Source organism: Lissotriton helveticus, chromosome 7, assembly GCF_964261635.1.
Source record: "Lissotriton helveticus chromosome 7, aLisHel1.1, whole genome shotgun sequence".
In the NCBI taxonomy this organism is placed as follows: Eukaryota; Metazoa; Chordata; class Amphibia; order Caudata; family Salamandridae; genus Lissotriton; species Lissotriton helveticus.
This window is the reverse complement of record NC_136068.1, coordinates 1,362,885,547-1,362,907,978: the sequence shown is the minus strand read 5'-3', so window position 1 is coordinate 1,362,907,978 and position 22,432 is coordinate 1,362,885,547. Positions and strand designations below refer to the sequence as shown.

The 22,432-nt window shown below is 47.0% G+C and overlaps 1 protein-coding gene across 1 annotated transcript in view; it reads right to left on the bottom strand.

Annotated features, from left to right (window-relative positions):
* USP43 (ubiquitin specific peptidase 43) overlaps positions 1–22,432 on the bottom strand; it is a 1,198,532-nt gene that overhangs the window by 1,043,041 nt on the left and 133,059 nt on the right. Inside the window, exon 2 of the mRNA XM_078654683.1 lies at positions 11,246–11,383. Coding sequence (XP_078510809.1) covers positions 11,246–11,383 — 138 coding nt within the window. The remainder of the gene's footprint in view (positions 1–11,245; positions 11,384–22,432) is intronic.

The window sequence follows — 22,432 nt, the reverse complement described above, 5'->3', positions numbered from 1 at the left end:
GCCTCCCCGGGTGCTGGCTCCACCCCCCTGCTGGGTGTCTGGACTCCCTCATCCCGGACCTCCCGACCTCCCAGTGCGAGGGTCCGGACATCAAAGGGCGCCAGACCTATAACCGAGGCAGCCCCAGAGCAGGAAGGCAGTTGTATCCGGGAGTCGAGAGACACCGAGAAGAACTCATCCTTGACGGACTGCTGGCGCTGCCGCAGCCCTGCCTTGTGAACTATCGTCCTGCCTGCTGGCGCTGCCGTGGCCTTCTGCAACCTTCATCCTCGTGGGACCTGCTGGCGCTGCCGCGGCCCGGTGTAACCGTCATCCTCGTTGGGACCTGCTGGCGCTGCCGCGGCCCGTTGCCACCTACGACCTCTTCGGGACCTGCTGGCGCTGCCGCGGTCTGACCCGTCCGAACGCCAAGCTCGAGGATTGTGAGCTACCACCGTTTCACCTCAGTACCCGTAGGTACCAAGACTGTCCCGCTACCCCCTTTCCCTAACAGAGACTAGAATTGAGAGGATCATCGTGTCCTGATCTCCTTGTATCGTACCACCTTACTCAAGAATTGCCTATAAAAGGTGTTAAGCTGATCTTCGTGTGGTGTCCATCTGTGGGGGGGGAAGTTACTGGTCTGTACGATCGCTGGAGACGGCCCTCCCCGGAGGCCTCTCCCCTTGTGCTCGGCCGACCCTCCAGGTCCCCGTCTAACATGTACGTGTACCAGACCTCTTCACACTGTGTACCCAAAGCTTCTCACTCTGTATGCTCGTGTACACTTAGCATCTCTGTCCGTCCTTGTGCACCGAGTTGCTTACAGTGCCTGTTCTTCAGGACCCTTACACTGTGTCTTATGCCCCAAGCATCTCACGCCTCATGTCCAAGTTCGTAACAATATTCAATTGCTCCACACTAGTATTAATTGATGCTTGCCATCACCATGGCATCAGACTCTTTAGGCCAATAGGGATTGGTTACCATGGCACTGAACGGTACCTGAAGCAACAGGTCTTGTTGGGATCCCTCCTAAATTTCGTGCGCTGCTGATTCTGAGTGGATGGTTGGTCTCATACGAACTCCTGGTGTTTGGGAATATTAACTGGCCCCGTGAAGAAGGAAGACATTTACCTTGTGACATAAATGGAGTTCTGAGCACCATCCCAGAGATTGACTCGAGGACCAAGGCATGCTGTTGCTGTCGCTTCCTAGCCAAATGCAAAGCCCACCATGATAAGAGGGGGGCTCCCAAACTTCTCTCAATGTCTACCTGGGAGCGGTAAGCAATGGAATAGCTCCAGAAGCCTAAATAAACCAATGCTTTGGAAGCGGGGGTCCCCAAAGGCACTTTCCCTTCGCCTGTGACCGCCTCCACTTTGGCCTGCAAAAGCATGTGCCGCCTTCTAGCATTCTGGTAGTGTGCTGTGATGCTACTTCCACTTGACGACTACATGTACTTGTACTCAAGGTCTCCAAAGTCAAAGACATATTTGTGCCAGCTGCATCCGCATCCCATGCCACACAGCATCAAGCAACCTCCTGGAGCGGTCTCCAACTTTGGGTGGCGGGACAGTAACACTGTGGCACCTCCAATGCCCATCCCAACTGTAAGGCTGAGAGAGGTGAGTGCTTCATTCCAATGCTAATGTTGCCAACCTACTTGCACACACCAGACACCACACCCAGGTCACATGCTGTAGTTACGGATCACCATGTTGTTCTTTCAGCCATTAATCAGCCATCTTGCGGATCTGCATACATAGGAGTCAGAGTGTGTCTGTATTGTATTTAGGTACATACATAGGAGGGATGTTTGATTCCACCTTGTTTTTCCTTCCAAATGTAAACACGTTAGCAGCCACTTGTAAGCGACTACTGAGAATCACATAGAAAACTCTACCCTGGCTTCCGTCCTCTTCCAAGTTAACCGTTATTAGGGCACTGGTTTTGTCAGAATTAGACAACAACACCTTCTTACTCTTGGGCCTACGAAAAACACACTACTCAAAAGTTGTAGGTACTCCAGAGGTTTCAGCTACACATGTGCTGGGCCTGAGTAGGAGGATATCAGTCTAAAATCACTTACGGTGACTTCCATTTCCCAATAGATGCCTCTGTAAGGCTCTCTGTTTATGCCATACTGCGATTGATAGTCTGAGAAAAAACGACTGTACGACACTGCTTCCTCGATACACCCAACCAAGGGCATTAGGATGGGAGCCAGTGTCAGCTTGTCATTCCCAGGTTTAAAACTTTGAAATGGCGGGAGTAGGACGGTGGATGCTTTCTGTAGGCACCATGAAGGCATGGAATAGGATGTCATTCGAGCCCAGAGCTCAAGCAAGTCTCCTAGTTTAAAAATCACCTAAAGACTAATGTATTTAATTTCCAGATGTTAGCATGAGCTCTAATTTTTCTTTCCTTTGTCGGTACTCTGACTGGTTTTTTTAACATAGCACAGTCATAAGCAACGGGATACCTCTTCGTGGGTTTAATTTGTGCACTCAATAAGAAATAAACATAAGTTGGAATTAAGTAACTTATTGCAAGGCTATTTAAAATGTTACTACACCATTGATCCTTAAAGTCAATAAAAGCATTGGTGCTTCTTAATGTCTTAAAAATGACTGGACATTTAATTTCAGTGCCATGAATAGGTTATGTGCACTAGAGTTTCCAGATCTACATCACCATCCTGGAGTAAAAAAAAGCCTTAACTACTTTAACTGGCGATCCCCCGAGATTCAAAGCCCAAAGACCATGCATCACTAGTTTGCTTCTGTAGTTCCAGGGACATCTTGCAACACGTGTTGCAAGGTTTGCCTAGTCGCCCCCAGGTTGCACAGATTTTGCAGAACTGTCCCTACAGAGGACAAGTGCTGAAAGAGAGCCTCCAAGCTACTAACCACCCTGTCTTGCTCACCCCTCCCCCTGCCCCCCCCCCAGAGGGCGTCACGCTTTCAGCGCAGAGAGATAAGACAAAGACATGTTCAGCTGAGACCTGTGGTGTAGTGCATTTGTAAGTGGGGCACAGATCACAAGAGCCCCTTCTAACCCCACTTTTTCACCATGCCAAATTTCCTCATTGTAATGCTTCGGCTGAGCCCCTTCAGGGACATTGTTAGGTCTGGGTTCTGACAGAGCAACTGCTTAACAGACATATTGCTAACCATACAAATAGAGTGGAATGTGGATCTTCCCCTTTGAATCATAGGATTTCGTCAACCAGTCTTATTAGCCATGTGCTTGAGACTGTCAATCATGTGTTGGCACAGCCCAGTGGAGTATTCATCTATCACCTAAAGCTAACCTAAGCTGGGTGTTACCTTCCGCCTCCGCACGCTTTTAATTTGCACAAGGGACTACTTCGTTATAATACTATTTATAGTCTTTTATAGATTTTCTGTATTAGAATGAACAAATCAACAGGTGCAGAGTTGTTAAAGAGTGTGCTTACTGGCCACACGTTAGAATTTAACGTGCATTCCAAAAATTAGAATTTGCATTTTTCTCCCAAGTATGCATTATACTTCTATCATAAAAGAGCATTACATCAGGTCTTTCCTCTTTGCGCTTTATTTAGTAACCTTCTTATAAGATGCCTGTTCCTTCCACCTAGTGATGCCTTCACATAGAGCGGTACAAAAGAATCTATGTACTAAGTGCTGTATTTGCACCTCTATCCATCATGTGGGACTACTTTACGACTGTAGCACTCTGTCCTCTCTGCTGCTCCCTCCCATCTGGGTCACTCTAATTTCTCATGCATTAGCACATTAAAAACAGAACCATTGGCTTTACCAATGCTTGTTTCAAATGCGATAGCTTGTAGAGAAACCACTGTCCTCTAAGAAATCTCAATTGTAGTAAATTGTAAGTGGTTTGATAAATGGATTGCATAACATTCATTATTTTGCTGTACAGTATTCATTGAAAGCCACTCTTCTTTCAGTCCAAGTGCAGCCTTCGATAGTCCTCCTTACTTTATTTTACCATTTAGTTTGAAAATGCAATTAATTGCAAGCTAAATTTTAATACGGGAATTTCTGACACAAGGGCTGATCGAAATTAAAGATGCCCCGGTCCTCAATAAACAGACCCGATAAGAAAACGCATTCCAACATGCAATTAGAAACTGCACCTGTCCGAGTCAGGTATGTGACTGACTGACCTATCTCAACCCTGCTGGACTTACTGAGATGCACGTCGGAAGTGTACAAATCCTACTCGTGCAGAAATGTCATTTGATGATTAGAAAAGCCCCGCCAGGCCCCTTTCAGCCGGCCCCTGCCCTCCCGGACACAAGTTCATGCGCCCTACGTTGTCTCCAGCTGTATCCCCAGTGTGCAGCAGCTTATGGCACGTGATGCATCTCTACGGAAAGCAGCCAGAGAGAGTCTTGACTTCTTGCCACTGAGAAATCTGTTTTTCTGAAACAATGCCTCCTGCTGTTTTGGACGAAATGAAGCGCTCTCAGAAACCAGCGAGGCGCTGGGAAAGAAAGCGAGAAGTGTTCTTCGTCCTGTTATTAGTGGCACGGTAGAGGAGTTCACTGCCAGAGCCTCGATTCAAAACAATCACTAAAAGGTCTGTTGAGGGAGTGGCCTGGGAACAAGAAGAGCACTCTTTATTGTTTGGGTTTCATTGTTTGGAGAAGGTGGAATGGCCTGCGTGAGAGATTTCACGTGAGCCGTCGTCTGCAAAGGGAAGGTAGGGATGGGACAGCCAGTCACATCTGGCTCCCACAGCCTCTGTCTGTAGCACCCACCGCCTCTGTCGGTAGCACCCACAGCCTCGGTCGGTAGCACCCACAGCCTCGGTCTGTAGCACCCACAGCCTCGGTCTGTAGCACCCACAGCCTCGGTCTGTAGCACCCACAGTCTGTAGCACCCACAGCCTCGGTCTGTAGCACCCACAGCCTCGGTCTGTAGCACCCACAGTCTGTAGCACCCACAGCCTCGGTCTGTAGCACCCACAGTCTCGGTCTGTAGCACCCACAGCCTCGGTCTGTAGCAACCACAGTCTATGTCTGAGGCAACCCCACCAGCCTTTCAGAGGCACCAGCTTGCCAGGCTCTTCGTCACTTTCCCAAGAGGGTCTCTGGCCCTGCCAGGCTCATGCAAGCCCCATGTTTACTCGTTATTTATGTTTAATTTAAAGAATAATTTATTTGAAAGAATTTGCAACAAGTACTAAACAATCATAGTATATATATTCAACATAAGGATAATAAAAAGAACAATGCAAGTACATATAACATATTAAATAAGCAGCATAAGTTGCATATAGATAACCATAAAATAAAGGTAAGAATAGAAAAGAAATAAAACTAAGGAGTGTGATGATAGTGGTCAGTGAAGGAGAGGTTATGAGAGTGAGAAATAGGTGTAGGAATATATAGTCAGTTTACACGTATCATCATGCAATATTACAAGCATACAATAAATAAGTGAGAAACAAAAATTCCTGGAGGACTAGGAACTTTTTCCATTAAAGGGTGTTGAGAAGTAGAGTTCCGTGCAGAGGTGTCTAAAAAGATAGTAACGGTGACCAAATAATGTCTCTTAACAACAAGTGAAATGGGAGTGGCATATGGTCTATCGAGTTTATGATTATAGCAGGCACAATACCACCAGGCTTGAAAAGAGAGGTTTGTCCAATGTATAGTGTTTTTCTGAAAAGCAACTGCAATTAATGAGTCAATTAGAACAACTTTATATCTACACTTGTGCCAGTCTTCTGAAAGATGTCCTACAAAAATATTTAAAATGAAAGGGGGACATTAGTGTGAAAAATAGAATTAATTTGGGAACAAACTTTCAGACAAAATTGGTGGGTAGAAGGACAGGAGAAAATAATATTGTATACATCTGCACGAGTGGAATTACATGTCCAACAGGTTGATGAAGGCTCATAATTCCTCTTCCTTAAGGTGACTGGGGTAATCACAAGCCAATTATATACACAGAATAGAGTTGGAGTTGTGTTTGCAGATCACATGTTTTTCGCAGACTACTACTGCGGACAGTAGGGAAGTGATCTTGAGGTTATAAACAGGGCCGGACTGGGAACCACAACCGGCCCTGGCAAAGTGCTCGGTCGTCCCCCCCACTCCCCACTCGGTGGGGGGGGTTGGAGGTGCCGCTGAACTCTTTGCCGGGGCCGGTTTTCGGCCGATTTTGGTACAGGGCCAATTTTCCAGCTATGCTGCAAAAACGGCCCTGTAACAAAAACGGCCCCCAAGGGCCCAAAACCGGCCCTCACCCGTGCAGCGCACCGGGGGTTTGCCCGGTGCCCGCTATGGCCAGTCCGGCCCTGGTTATAAACTTGGGCAGGAGTATGTGATGATAGTGTAGGTAAAGTTTTGGTAATAGCATGTATTAAATAATTACATTTACTATTATATTATTTTGGCAAATTAAAGAGTAGTTGTGCTTGATGAAATGTAATAAAGGAATTAATTTGAGATAAGCTGATGTACAAAAATCAAACAGTTTTCACTCCCAATTTTTCCCAAAATAGGTTTGTTGTTGCATTTTAGAAGCTTGTTATACCAATTAGATGACTGCAGGAATTGTTCTTTATCTGAGAAGTGCAAGGAGGGCAATGGCCTGAATAGGTTGTATGTAGGCTTATGAATAAGAAAGGACATAAAAACAAGGTTTCTGGGTAAAGGATAGGAATTCCTTAAAAGAAAAAGATGATAGAAAGGATAATTCAATATCATTATTTATTATCTAACAAGGTGCTTTGAAGTATCTTTGACATATCTTCCCTCTTTCTTACTGCAGGTACGAGCTTCCAACAACACAATTCTAATGCTCCGTTGTGACCTCTACATGCGACACCCAATGATTTTCACATATACCATACTATAAATCAACCAATCAATCAGGGATTTATAAAGCACGGCAAATCACCGGTGAGCCTCTCAAGGCGCTGGAACATAAAAGCTTTCAACCATACCACCCAAAACAGTCCTTCGGGTCATGCTAGATGTAGGAAGCGCTTTAACAAATGCCACGATGCATTAAAATACAATTGCTCTAAGCAATCACAGAGACTCCCATTTTGTGCCAAAAGAAATATGAAATCAGGCACAAATCTGAACAAATCACAGGCATGCGTGATGTGTGGGCACTTCGTTTACAGCCTTAACTTCAGGTCCCCAGTGCCCATTCGTATTTATGGATCTGTTAGCTTTTCCTGTGAAGCAGTGTAAACCACATCTATTTGACAGGTAGACCCTGGCATGAACTTTCTGCAGCTAAAAAAAAATATTCTCAAGGTTGCATACTTAGCATAAATCATTTTTATGGTTTTGCAGCCCAATGCCAGAGAAAGGCTCCCTTACCACCTGTGCTGGGATTACAGCCGATTTATGCGAGGTCCCCAGAAATTCCCCATATGAAGCCTCCTGTCCAGTAAATTGTGTTCTGCATAGCCCAGACAAGGGATAGGATACCTTCGCTGAGAGAGAGAGATGAGGCAAACACCAACTAACCGGCTTTTTAAAACTACTAATACCAGGCTTTTCCCGTAACTGGGCCCGGGACTATGTTCTAATCCTAAAGTGAGGTGCACGAGTGCAACCACCAGGGCCGGACTGGCTGTAGCAGGCATCAGGCGTTTGCCCGGGAGGCTAGAAGGGCAGGGCCCAGTTTTGTTACTGGGGTCCAGTTTTGCAACAATGCTGCAATATCCGCCCCCAGTAATAAAAAAACAGCAGTGTGGGAGGGAGGTTTTGTTAAGCAGCTGTGCTTCACGCTTGCACCCACCATCCTCCCCACCCCAGGGGGTATGGACAACTCTGATAAAATTGCCATGGGTGCTTTGGGTTCCTGACCCCCACTTTCTTACTTTCTACTGTACATGATGGAGTCTTCATTGAGGGAAGTACTGTCCCCTGAAGAGATGTCACATGAACTGACTGGCCACACTGCAATATGTTAGTTGTCATGTTAACTGGCCTACATGCCCTGCTTACTGTGCTCTGTGAGATATCATGGGGACTGGCCTAATGTACTGCTTGAAATAGCAGGATAGCAGGGCTAATGGAGCTGCTGCACTATATGGAATATCCACTATATGGAATATCACATGTACTGGGCTAAATGAGCAACTGTAATCTATGAGACAGTATATCACCTTGCCCACTAGAGGTGCTGTACTCAGATAATTTATGAACTGGCCTAATGAGACCAGAGTATTCCAAGTGAAATCTTGCGGCCTAGCCTACTAGTATTACAGCACGATGTGGCAATATCATGACAATAAAGGTAAAGAGATAAAGAGAAGCACTTGAAGAAAACTACAATGAAAATAAATGGGAAGAAAGAAAAGAAGTACAAGGTGGAAGGAATGGAAGAAGCAGCACTGGAAAAACGAATAGGTCTTACCTTGGCAAACAAGTGAGATAGTCTCTTTTTTTGTATTGAAATTGTTAGAAAGGCTACCCCGGGGGAGGCAGAAGATGTCTGACTGACCACCCCTAGGTCCACCTCTCCGTTAAGAAGTAGCCGAGCGTTACTGAGAGGCCTCCTGGGTGAGGACCCTCTCCTAGGATCGCACAGCAGAGTAACCACACACTACAAATGGACACCACACCAGAGGTCGAGTTCGTAAGCTTTATCAGGAAATAAAGGTTGCTGGTTCTCAGCGATATGTACAAGCAGACCGAGGGGTCTGTAAAGTCTCGCAAGAGGGGATCAGGGTAGCGGGACAGTCTCGGTTGGGGTGGAGGAAGGGATACCTTGAGCACAGCTCTCAATCCTCGAGCCGGGGGTTCCGAGAGGTTGAGCCGCGGCAGCGCCAGGAGGCTCTCAAGATGGTTCGGCAAAGGTGGGCCGCGGCAGCGCCAGCAGGCTCCCAAGATGGTTCGGCAAAGGTGGGCTGCGGCAGCGCCAGCAGGCTCCCAAGATGGTTCGGCAAAGGTGGGCCGCGGCAGCGCCAGCAGGCTCTCAAGATGTTTCGGCAAAGGTGGGCCGCGGCAGCACCAGCAGGCTCCCAAGATGGTTCGGCAAAGGTGGGCCGCGGCAGCGCCAGCAGGCTCCCAAGATGGTTCGGCAAAGGTGGGCCGCGGCAGCGCCAGCAGGCTCCCAAGATGGTTCGGCAAAGGTGGGCCGCGACAGCGCCAGCAGGCTCCCAAGATGTTTCGGCAAAGGTGGGCCGCGGCAGCGCCAGCAGGCTCTCAAGATGTTTCGGCAAAGGTGGGCCACGGCAGCGCCAGCAGGCTCCCAAGATGGTTCGGCAAAGGTGGGCCGCGGCAGCGCCAGCAGGCTCCCAAGATGGTTCGGCAAAGGTGGGCCGCGACAGCGCCAGCAGGCTCCCAAGATGGTTCGGCAAAGGTGGGCCGCGGCAGCGCTAGCAGGCTCCCAAGTTCTCATGAGGTTCCAGGAAAAATGAGTTCTTCTGGGGTCGGCCGTGACAGCGTCAGCAGGGCTTTCCAGTCCAGGATACAACAGACGTCCTAATCCAGGGCTGGCCCAGATATAGGACTGGAGTCCTTTGATGTCCGGACCCTCGCGCCTGGGGGTCAGAGGGGCCGGGATGATGGTGTCCAGACACCCAGTAGGGGGGTGGAGCCAGCGCCCAGGGAGGCCGGAGGGGCGATCGAAACCAGGCGTCCGGGGACGGCTGGAGGGCCATCGAAACACCCTTTTCTCCGGGATCTGTCGAGTGGCCACTCGACCACCTGGGTGGATCTTGGTGCCTCGATGTCTGGGCTGTGCTGAGGCCTGGGCCGGGGCCGAGGCCACGTGGTCGTGACGTGGTGGGCCCAAGATGGAGTCGGGCGCGGCCTCGTGCTTAGGTCGTGAGGGGCCCACGCTGGAGCCAGGTCGGTAGTGGGGGTCCGGGATGGTGGCCGGACCAGCAATGTTGGGGCGTGCAGTGTCGGGCCAAAGGGCTGCCCGATGCTGGGTGGAGGGCCGATGTCGTCCTGGGCCCGCCATGCGGGAGGTGTAGGACCACGCCATGAGGCCGGGTCCAACAGAAATTATGTGCCACAAAAATACAAAATACATAAAGAATGAAAACATGGTGCCCTCAATACAGGGTGTCTATATACTTGCAATTAAAAATTCAATAAAAAAAGTTTACCCATTGCTTATACTTTTAATAGAACAGTACAGGGGCTTCCTACCGGATAGGATTTAGTTTTAATGCACATCACACGAACAAGGATTCTTACTGGCATAAAGAAAAACTAATATTGGGTTTGAAATAGTATAACTAAAAGACATAGACCAAGCACACGATGAGTAATAAAAGGATACAAATAAAGCATAAGGAAAAGCCTTTTACATCTATGCAGCCAGGGGGTGTACCAGCATCCCCGTATTTTATCCATCAGTACTTCTCCAACGCTGCTCCAATTAAGGAAATAGTTGATTGCCCGTCTCTTTAAAGAACACTACTTTACAATACAAAACCGTCCATGACCCCGACACCTCTCCTATAATTCCTCCATTTGTCTTTGGCACTATACAGTGCTCGGCTGCTTTTTGGATAGATTCAAGCAATAGAAACACTGCATATATATATATATATATATATATAGATACAAAAGAGAACCGGTAAGGTAAGATTTTATCCCTCAAGCCTTGCCACTGAAATTCACCTTTTTAGTTGGATGTAAACTGGAAAAATGCCATCACTCACAGTGCACTGGCAATGGCTTTGGCATTGTTTCATGCTGTAGGCTGTGGAGGGTGGAAGCAAAATACAAACGACAGCTTAACAGACCAAAGGTTGAAGAAGGCTCAAGACAAACACATTTATGTATGCATTTATAAATGTTGTTTTACTGCACAAGGTTGGCAAGACAGCTAACTTTGTCTATAGGCATGACCTAAAAAAACGTGGATTTAGTGGCTGAACTCAAAGAATGGATCTCTCTGCGACTAGACATCTTGATCGCATCTTAAAACTGTCATGTATTTATACTGCAACATCTCATAGGCTAGACCTTGTGGCCAAACTTTCCTGCTGGACCACAGTTTTGCAGTAGCAGAAGTAATAGTGCATTGGCTTCCCTTCTGTGCATATTAGATTGGCCTCTGGAGAACATCTCTCGCATTTCAACAGACAGGTTGCCACTCAAAAGTCGGTTGGACATGTGAAGTGTCAGTCAGACATCAAGCATTGCCATGGGACTCTCAAAAGACTCCAATTTGTCAAAGTAAAACATCTCAAGGTATCCCTAAACCAACAACCGTCAAATAATCTAATTTCTTGACATAGTGGAGTGGGAGTTTACCTTTGCAGAGGCTCTTGTCTTCTGACTTGCAGAAGAGTTGAGGTCTTCATGTACTCGATCCAGCAGCCATAGCAGGAACTCCAGGGCATCGTGCTGTGAGTTTCCACGGAACTGTGGCCCAAATTTGGATACCGTGCTCTATAATGTTTGGAAGACAAAACAAAACAGCCAGTCTTTCAGTGTTTGCAAATCAACATCATGGGAAAAGTGTACTATAGATGATAACGGATCTGATAAGCATATGTGATCATTCTACTGTATAATATTCTATCTTGTCATAGTGAGACTTTGTCAATCCTTGACATCTGCCATAATCTCTTTGTTACAAGTGTATAATCAGACTTCAGTAGGACCCAAGATTAGCTGCACAATGAAGCAGAAAGCTCTTGATCAGATCAGAGAGACTGTATAGATAAACTCAAGCTGTGAGAATGCACATTTCATCAAGACACAACCACCATTTTGCTTTGATAATTCACAGCAGAAAAAAATACTGCTGTCATTTTAAGGCAGTGTCACTTCAAACATGACTTTGCCAACGAGAAAGAGTATTCAAAGATGCAGCCCAATGATAATGTATTTCAGCCTGTGCAGAACTGGTCAGTGTGATATACATGCAGACAAATCTGCAGGACTTATAAATGTAAGGGAGATTTATTAAACTTTGCACCGGGTTTCCATTGCAAAAGTGATGCAAACCCAGCACAAAGTGTTGAATTGGGATTTACATTCCAATGCAAATTCTGTTTTTTGTTGGAAGGTTGTCCTATAGGAAAGTATTTTGTGCTACTTTCCATCAAGGTGGCATATTATGATGGTACATGGGTGTTCCCATGCAACCAGCCACAGGTTTTGATGCAGATCCTATTAACTAACATTGGTAAACAGGGATTTGCACCAAAAATGTACGCCTCCTTAAGGCAGGCATAAGGTTTGAGAAAACTTTGCATATGTGCTGCACTGGAAAGGAAACATGTTAATCTAGGTCAAAGATTAGTATTTGGAACCCTTCCAGTACAAAACGTATGCTTGACATCATGCAGACAACCCTGCTCTATGGGTCAAGGTTGTTTGCATTAGTACAAGGCAGCCAGCACAGTGGGAGAGACAAACACTGCCACATTTTAATAGATTGAAAATACTGACCACCATGTACTCGTAGAAAATGTGCACAAGTATAAGAAATGAGAAAACAGCAATAGCAGCCCAATGGAGAGGCGACAGCAGGCAACATTACAATGGAGTTCAGTCGGCATCTATACTAAGCCCAACAATGGTGTCTTCTATGGTATGAACAATTTCTTCCCCATCATTTCTGGCTGTAGGGCCCTCCTGAGCTCAGTGATTAAACAAAAACAGCACAGTGATATAGAAATATGGGGCATTTTGCAGTTCTGTGCAGAGATTGTGGAGAACAGTATAGTCTTAAGAAATGTAAAAGGAAGCAGCTGATGCCTTGGTTTGAGAGAAGCAGTATTTCCATACATCTCAGCTAATTTCACGTGCAATGTCAAGTCTCCATCTTGCCAAGGCTCTATGGTCTGTGCGTTTGTGTGCAGAGCTCTGGGTACATCTTGTATAGTGTAGAGATCCAGCCTCTTCCTTCTGTTTTTTGAATGAGTGACTAAAGGGGTGGGGGGGGGGGCTCTAGTGGTTTGTTAGGGAAGCTGACCCCTGTTGATGACGTTGCATGTTGTAAGCGCTTATAGTCAAACATATGGAGTGGTGTAAGGACTTTGTCTCTTCTAAAACGGTGAAGCGCAAGGAAACTGCCATCTATAAAAAAAAGTTGCCCTACTCTCAATGGTCCTGCGCCATTCAAACTATTTGTCACACCCCTGTCAAGCTTCAACAGGGAAGGGGAGAGGGGGAGATGGATTGTTCAAGGGGGGAATATATGGTGAATAGAATTGTGCAAGGCTGGCCTGATCAGCCATGTGCCATATCGACTAGGCAGAGCCTCGCACAGTTTGTATAGGGTACCCCGGTTTCAGAAGAATAGTGGTTATACAAGTGCAAAATTATCCCCACTAGATCTTGGTCCCCCTCTACAGGAATGAGGAGGGCTGTGCGTTGGGGTGTACCAAAATGCAACGCTGAGTGACTGTGCTGCATTATAGTACTGCTCCATGTCTGGGACCGTGACCCCACCCTGATTAAAAGGCAAAGTGAGTGTCTTCTATCTCAGTCTTGGATTACGCTTTGCCTAGACTAGTCTGGTCAGTGTGGTTTTTAATTGGAGACAAGGAGTCTGGCTCAATGGGGCTAGGATACTATCAACAGATATTAAGATGCTCGTCCTCCTCAGATTTATAAATGTGGAATCCTGCTGTCCATAGACAGTGGCAGTGTCTCTTCTTCACATAGTCGCACAATTTGGTAAGTACCAGGTCATAGTTGGCTAATATTATTTGGGATTTTTCTCCATTAAGCCTGATCCTCAAGTTCGGGCAGAACTGTCACACCAGCGCAATGGAAGTTCCATCAATACCTGGCTTTAGTGGAGCCGTAATGACACTGCCTCCAGTCTCTGTAGCCTCCTGATTGGGTACGGCCAGTCATGGCGCATAAAAGTTTGAATGAATTATAAAATTTGGCGGTGAGGTGATCAATGCCTGGAGGCTTCCTACTTGCCACACCATCAATGGCAACTGTTGGAGTTGCAATAATATGGTGGAGACACAGTGGCGGTTCCTCCGCTAAGGCAGAGGATCATCGCCCCAATGCTTTCAGCAGTGCAAATAAAGGGAAAGCATAATGATAACTCATTATTATCATTTTATTTGTTCCTGCCTCTGCAGCTTTGCGGGGCTGCTCTGCTCCCAGAGCAGGAGAGGGTTGTGGGGGGGGGGGAGCCATCTCGGGCAGGCCAGTCATCAGCACTTTAGCATATGCTCGACCCAGGCTGCCTTACAGTTTGGATGGAGAACATGCTCAGGCTCCAAGTCCCTGGCTGAGTGCTGAACCACGGCACTCAGACCAATCACAACGCAGCATTGTGATTGGCTTAGGGGAGCCTGGTGCTTCCTGTTCCGAACAGGAGGGACGCAGCGGGACAATGGAGGAGAGACCTGGCAAGGAGATAAATGTACTTTTTTTCTTTAGCCCCTTCCCCTTCACATCCTCTGCGCCACCTGCCACCCATGATCCGTGCCAGCCACCACTGCGAAGACAGGCTGCATATTCTTTGGTCCTATCTGACCCTACTGGCCTATTGGAGCTCTATATGGCACCTTCTGACAGGGTCAAGTGGGCTACTTATATCTCCGTTATAGAAACTAGTACTACTTCATGACACGTGAGATATTGATGGACTGAACAATTATAAGAAATGTTGCTTGGACTCCGCCCTAGGAGTAGCATGGATCTGCCTTTTGAGTCACTAATATTATCCGACAATTGACAAATGGAGAGAGAGAGAGGCTATGATGATCGCAATGGCATCACATGAGCGCATAATTTATCAAAATAAATGATCAATTACAAAGATTTGAGAAGATCTGGAGCTTCTGTATTCATGGGCATTGGACCAGTCCCTTGGAGGCAACTGTGGCTCAACGTAAAAGTGACTTTTTGGTTCATATTTATGGTACACGTTCTTTCTGAAAGTATATGATATTGCACAAGTTTGAGAGGGGTTTTAGCCTGAGGCCCTAGTTACATTTAGTGTTTCTAATGGGAGATCATCAGTGCTTAGTTTGAGCCAGTGGTTGCAGGTGGGGACTCATGTTTGGAGACCGGCACTTATTCTTACATCTCAGATGTCCACCCAGAACAGCAGTGTGAAAAACACAGAAGGGGGAAAGAAGGAGGAAGAGAAAGGCTGAAAAAACCTGACAAAAAGAGAAAGCAGGAATCTGTATTCGCAAGCTATAGTGGCAGGGAGCTTATGGTGGTAGATCAATGAGACAGGAGGTGGAATTACGACTACCATGTTTACTATTCGGCATGCCACCATTCAATAGTGCCAGCTGCAGGCTTCTGAGCAAAACTTTGGGCCCAGCACTTACTGCTTTACAAATTGAGCACAAGAGAGATGATAGATTTGCAATGCAGTGTATGATGCAATCTGTGTATAAGTGGTCTTTATTATTTAGGTTTTATAAACATAGTAATGTCAAGCACTATTTTCTTTTTTATGTATAATCCATTAAAAGATGTAAATGCACAGATTGCTTGTGGAAAAATTCTACACAACATACATCTCCTCCAAGATTTTACTAATTAGTACAATAGCACCTGACACACAAAAATGCACTAAGTTTACCCTATAATTTATTAGTTGAAAAATAGTCAAACATTTTGCAGAGTTCACTGCCTGGTAAGAGATGAACAAAGTTTTAAACTGTTTTTTGAGAGGACACAATAAAATCATGATATGTTCATTAGATACAAAGCCCTCCACGACGCAGGACCAGCATATCTGAACCACCACCTCTCATTCCAAGTACCCATCAGACACCTCTCTGCCCAACTGGCACTGGCCGCCGTCCCACAGATTCACAATACCAGAACCGGATAAAGATCCTTCTCCTACATTGCCGCCAAGACCTGGAACACTCTGCCCCTCCATCTCAGGCAAGCCCAGTCACTGACCAAATTCAGGAAGGATCTCAATTAGTGCATTTTCGAATGAACCCCAGCGCCCAGACAAATCAGCAGTCCCCCCCTCCAGTGCCTTGAAACCCTCATGGATGAGTAGATACGCTTTATAAACCTTGATGGATTGATTGAGATAGGACAGATTTCTGTACTTTAGATGCAATCTGCTCTTAACAATAGATCACTTTCCCGTAAATTTGCAAGTGCAAGACGATAGAATTTTGGGTATCAGTGTTCGGATGAAACCACTGTGCAAAATAAGACAGCGTATGATATGAATGATTGCGGTCTCCATTCAAGTCCAGTCCTAGTCGTAGCACTTTAACAGAGCTTATTGCTCTTCCACGAGCCAATGTTTGTGCCATCATTTACATTTTCCAGTTTGTACTTGCTTCTGTTCTTTCCAGGCCCGGAGCAGACTAACAAATACATAAGGAAACTATTTTGCCTTATATAATATAACCACCAGCAGCAGGACTACTACTCTTTCTTTACGATTGACTCAATTTATCTTTCCATGACTGACATTACTCTTACCTAAGGAAGATATGTGGGGCTTCAGCATTTTAGAAACAACGAGCTCCCAAAAGAAGACTGCCTCCTGTCTTATTCCATCGCTAGTCTTTTTTGACAACTCTCCATTGGAATTTATCAAATCGAAGATTATTTTAGTTTTTACCAAGTTTATTTAGAACAGTGTACCTGGACAGAGCAGTATTGGCAACTGATGTTTGACGTAAGAACAGAGTAAAAACGACCGTATCGGAATTCTTTTCATTTTTATTTTGCAGTTTAGGGTGGGAAGGTTCTCAATGGCATTAGACGGTCAGAAATAGCCCAAATATAGGGTGTGCCCCCGGAAAATCTAGGCAGGAACATCAATGACACCAAATATCATGGACACAATATCCAAGGACAGGATATGGAAATGTAAGTATAGATTTTCTATATATTACTCCACATATTTGTACCTTGGCAACATATATAACTTCACTATACTGGATGAGCTATCCTGTAACAAGACCCAGTTTGAACTACTTCTTGTGTATCCCGTGAGTGTTCAATTATCAGATAAAAGGCTGTGCCAGATGGATCCCAACGCAGTCTGAGCTGTGTAGCTCACGTTAATAGGATATACCGACTTAGCAACCTTACTAGCATTAATATCCAAGTGCCCTCTTGGTCCACTTGGGTTTCAACATTCTTACTTTGCACGCCTCTGAGCTAGAGCCTAGAAACTTTTGGAAGAAATATTGAAAGAGCAGGCAATGAGTAATATACAGCGGACAAACACCGAAGCAAGCCTCAGAGATACAAGGAACCCCTTTCATATTGATTTATTGGCTTTTGTACATAAAGTCATCAGAACATCTGTTGGTGGCACATATACCTACCACTATCAAATAAACAGAAATGAATACACACTGAGATGTTAGAACATCACTGTGGTGCGGGATCAGAGTAGGATATTTAGCTTTCATTTGCCAAAGAGAGGGGTGATTGCTTCTTCCCCCATGATAGCGTCCACTGACGTGACTCAGAAAAAAAAAAAAAAATACATAAAACAAAGTAGGAAAGCAGGTAGAAACAATATGAATTGTGGGCAATTTTTAAATTAAAAACCTGGCTCAATAATCCAGGAAACATCTCTGAAGTGTTCAGTGATGGAGCTTAAAGGAAATAGTCTTGAATCAATAGACTCAACAAAGTCTATGTAAAATGTGACTGTCCTGTAACAGATTAAATTAAAGACTTGAAATGAAATGGTCCAGAGGCTAAGCACAATAGCCAGGACATTTTTTCAAGTGTGGTTGCACTACAATGAAACCTAAAACAGAGTTGCTTTGTAGCTACCTTTCTTACACCTCAAATACTAACTTAGCCCATATTGGATTAGGAACAATGCAATATAATAGACAGAGTTGCCTCCATCTTGGAAAGGATTTCAGGGCTAATCTTATTCTGTGATATGAAACATCAAAAATGCTGAAATGCGAAAATGCAAGCTCCGCCCATCCTACTCTGGGTGCCATAAATGAGCTCGTATTCCCTGCATTCTCCTGTAATTTCGAACCCAGTCAAATCCCTAGAAGCATGGGAAGATGAACGGGTTGTAATGAATGTTACAAGGATGAGTAGGTCTAAGACTAACGAATACTGCATCAGAGCATAGAGTGCGGGTATTGAAGGTTGGCGGCTTGTAATGACTTAGGGCCTGATTCAGAGTTAGGCGGGAACCGCCGCACTAGCATTCTGACTGCCGTATTACAAGTACGATACAGAAAAGGGGGTGGTGATGAACAGAGTGTCTGAATTAAGCAGACCACTCTTACCCAGTCCAAAGATCAGGGCTTGATCCATCACCGTTATTTATCTCACTGCCCCATCCCAGCTCAGAACCTGGCTATATGCAAATTAGTCTGTCCCTGGCCCAGTGCATCATGGGAACAGGGCAGACCAAACTACCAAGCCAATTCTTCACCAGAAAGGAGACAAGCTACCGGGGACCGGTTTCTGGCATTTCAGCCTCTTCGGCCCGGCTTGCTTGAATCCTGATGGAGCAGTGAGAAAGGGACTCATGTCTGAGTATACCCTGCCACACCTATAGTGGCCAAAAACGATACAGAAAAGCACCATCAGGATTCAAGCAAGCCGGGCCGACGACGCCTGAAATGGCAGAAACCGGTCCCCGGAAGCTTGTTTCCTTCCCAGCATAAGAATTGGCTTGGTAGTTTGGTTTGCCCTGTTCCCATCATGCACTGGGACAGGAACAGACTAATTTGCATATAGCCAAGTTCTGAGCTGGGATGGTGCAGTGAGCTAAAAAACGGTGATGGATCAAGCCCTGATCTTTGGACTGGGTAGGAGTGGTCTGCTTAATTCAGGCACTCTGTTCATCACCACCCCCTTTTCTGTATTACAAGTACGGCGGTCGGACCATTTTGGGACTGCCGTAAACCACCAGGGATTCGCAATTCCAAACGGGTTTGCAGCAGTCTGGGGTAGCTATATGCTTGGCGGTGCCATTGCGGCACTGCCAAGTATATTACTAGTTTTCTCTCCACCAGACTTTTCATGGCAGTGAGCCTACGGGGCCCCCTGTTGCCCCTGTGCGCGGGGATGTATGCACCCCTTTTCCAGCATGGGATGGACTGCTCAGTCCCTGCCATGCAGGAACGGCCTTCGGCCCACCCATTAAGGTGCCTACAACGTTAGAAAGGCGACCCCGGGGGAGGCAGAAGAGGTCTGACTGACCACCCCTAGGTCCGCCTCTCCTTCGAGAAGTAGCCGAGCGTTACGGAGGGGCCTCCTGAATGAGGGCCCTCTCTGAGGATCGTACAGCCGAGTAATCACAACACTACAAACGGACACCACACAAGAGATCAAGTTCTTAAGCTTTTATAAGTAGAAAAGGTTGCTGGTTCTTGGCAGTATATACAGATGGATCGAAGGATCCGTAAAGTCTCGGAAAGGGGGGTAGGTAGCGGGACAGTCTAGCTCTGGGCGGAGGAAGGGATACCCTACGCACAGCTCTCAATCCTCGAGCTGGGGGGTTCCGAGGGGTTCGAGCCGCGGCAGCGCCAGCAGGCTTTCAGATGGTTCAGCAAGGTAGGCCGCGGCAGCGCCAGCAGGCTCTCAGATGGTTCAGCAAGGTAGGCCGCGGCAGCGCCAGCAGGCTCTCAGATGGTTCAGCAAGGTAGGCCGCGGCAGCGCCAGCAGGCTCTCAAGAGGGTTTCAGCAAGGTAGGCCGCGGCAGCGCCAGCAGGCTCTAGGATGGTTCAGCAAGGTAGGCCGCGGCAGCGCCAGCAGGCTCTCACGAGGGTTTCAGCAAGGTAGGCCGCGGCAGCGCCAGCAGGCTCTCCAGTCCAGGATACAACTGACGTCCTAATCCAGGGCTGGCCCAGATATAGGACTGGAGTCCTTTGATGTCCGGACCCTCGCGCCTGGGGGTCAGAAGGGCCGGGATGATGGTGTCCAGACCCCCAGCAGGGGGGTGGAGCCAGCGCCCAGGGAGGCCGGAGGGCGATCGAAACCAGGCATCCGGGGACGGCTGGAGGGCCATCGAAACACCCTCTTCTCCGGGATCTGTCGAGTGGCCACTCGACCACCTGGGTGGATCTTGGTACCTCGATGTCTGGGCTTCGCTGGGGCCCGGGCCGGAGCAGAGGTCACGTGGTGGGCCCAAGATGGAGTCGGGCGCGGCCTCATGCTTAGGTCGTGAGGGGCCCACGATAGGGCCAGGTCGGTAGTGGGGGTCCGGGATGGTGGCTGGACAGCAATGTTGGGGCGTGCAGTGTCGGGCAAAAGGGCTGCCCGCTGCTGGGTGGAGGGCCGATGTCGTTCTGGGCTCGCCATGCGGAAGGAGTAGGACCACGCCATGAGGCCGGGTCCAACACCTACCAATAGGCACCGCAATGGGACCGCCGCGCCACCCACCCGCCAGACAACGAGGAAACTCATAAGCTGGCGGACGACCACCAAAGACATAATCAGGCCCATAGATTCGAATGAGTAAGACTAAGAGTACTGAAGACTCTTATCAGGGATATTAAGTGGGAACTAGGGAGCAGTGGGTAGTAGGGCTGTTGCAGGGGAGACAACTGCCACACAGAACAGGAGCAAGAGAGCCATGTTCAAAGTGGGTGTGGCAGGAACAGGAAACCAAACAGAACTTGTGCATGCATGAGGAATGTCAAGAGAAACAGTTGCGAGAAACCTGTGAGAAGCAGCGCTGCAGAGAGGAGTAAATCATTATACCTTGTTGAACATTCACGTAAGATTACAGAGATAACTGTTACCTGATACCGCCAGGCCACCAAGAACACAATGCTCCAGTACTGGTCTTTTATTTTACAGTACTTTCCTTTTTGCAATCATATTTCAGTGGACCAACCGAAGTGAACCAGAACTACAACTCCTAGAATGCCTTTACGTGCTAAATTAAAATCCAGAACTTGCTTCATTGGCGAAATAGATAAATGCTTCTTTGCATTAGCTTGGTGCTTTCTTTTGTAATAGGTAGGAAATGGATTGCACTTGAGCAACAAAGGAGGAAAAGGAGTTTGAAGCCTTTGCAAACAAATATGAAAATTATATGACTACACAGCCTTGTTCTGGTGAATGTGTTTTTAACAAAGAAAAAATTATCCATGAATACATTTTATTTTAGGAGCAGAATGATTTTGCTTTATTGAGGTTTCTTTTGCAAAAAGAAAAATAGACTTATTGCGGTTTTCATTTAATTACATCTTACACGTTTTAAAAGCCAATAAAAGTAGTTGCTGCATACTTTGTAATGTAAGCACTGTCATTCAGGCTGCTCATTTATTTGCCTTGTTAGACACATCTTTCCCTAAGTACTATTTAATGGAACACATCCTTTTTTAGGTCGAGGACCGTAAGCTGCGCTTGCGCAGTCTAGGTCAGAGATTTAATGATTCTTAGTAGGGGGGCTTGAACCCGCCGCTCTTCTCCATTGGCTGGCCTCGTAAGTGCTGGCCAGCCATTGGAGGAGAGGGGCGTCACTCCCTTTAAGCCCCGGGGGCGTGTTTTTTGCGTTCTTTCTCACCGTGACGTCATCCGTCACTCAACAAAAAAAACACCCCCGATTCCGAGAATGTTGGAGCTTTGCGGCAGCCATTTCTGCCCGACCGCGTCCGGCCCTTGCTCCCGCTGCGAGTGAAGGAACTGAGACCGGCAGCGTTCAGAGCCGGTGAGTAGGGCTCCATTTTGAACTCAGTTGCCACTTGGTGCTAGCAGTGGCGTGTGAAGGTGTCTTCTGGTGTCAGCCATAACCTTTAAGTACCGCCGGTAATTTACAGCTCTTCAAAAATATGCAATTAAGCATTTTTTTATTAAATTGTTATTGCGACCAAGAAAACAACCATGCAATATTATAAAACCAAATGTTTCCTTCAACCACCTCCGCAGCGAGGGGCGTGCGGCCTCATATTACTTTTTTTGAAGATGAGTGGTAATATGCGCTGCAGAACAACCCCTGATTTTGAGCTGCCGCGCAGAATACCAAGTACAAATTATGTTTTCTCGCCAATGTTTACACTTCCCTCCCAATGAGGGAAGAGCGGAAGGCGAGGTGGCTGGCTCAGTTTTCGTACTTCTCTTTACCAACTGCCATAGTGGAGAAGTGTGACTCAATGGTTAAGCGGCAGACCCTGATGCAGAGGTCTAGCCCGGGACCAGGGTTCAATTCCAGCCTCTGCGGTTCTCGGGCTCAATTTCCTCGGACCTGATAATTCTCGTCTCGGTGCCAATTCTAATCCTGGGTCCCACTCTGCAACTCTGGGCAATAGCTTGCTTAATGTGCACAACGGCCCCAACAACGCTAGGATGCCTGGCTTCACCTTGGGGGTGCCCAGGAGTGGGCACTTCACAGGGAAAAGCCAGGAAGGGTTCCACAGCGGTATGCGTACAAGCGCCGAGATGCCTCATGGGTCATTTGTGCGCTATACAAGTACTACACATTTACATTTTTACATTTATAGTCTGTTAATAAACCCGGCGCTCAGCTGGCGCTACACAGGGTGCAAACACCAGTTGCTCCTCTGATTGCCGGTATCTGGGCGC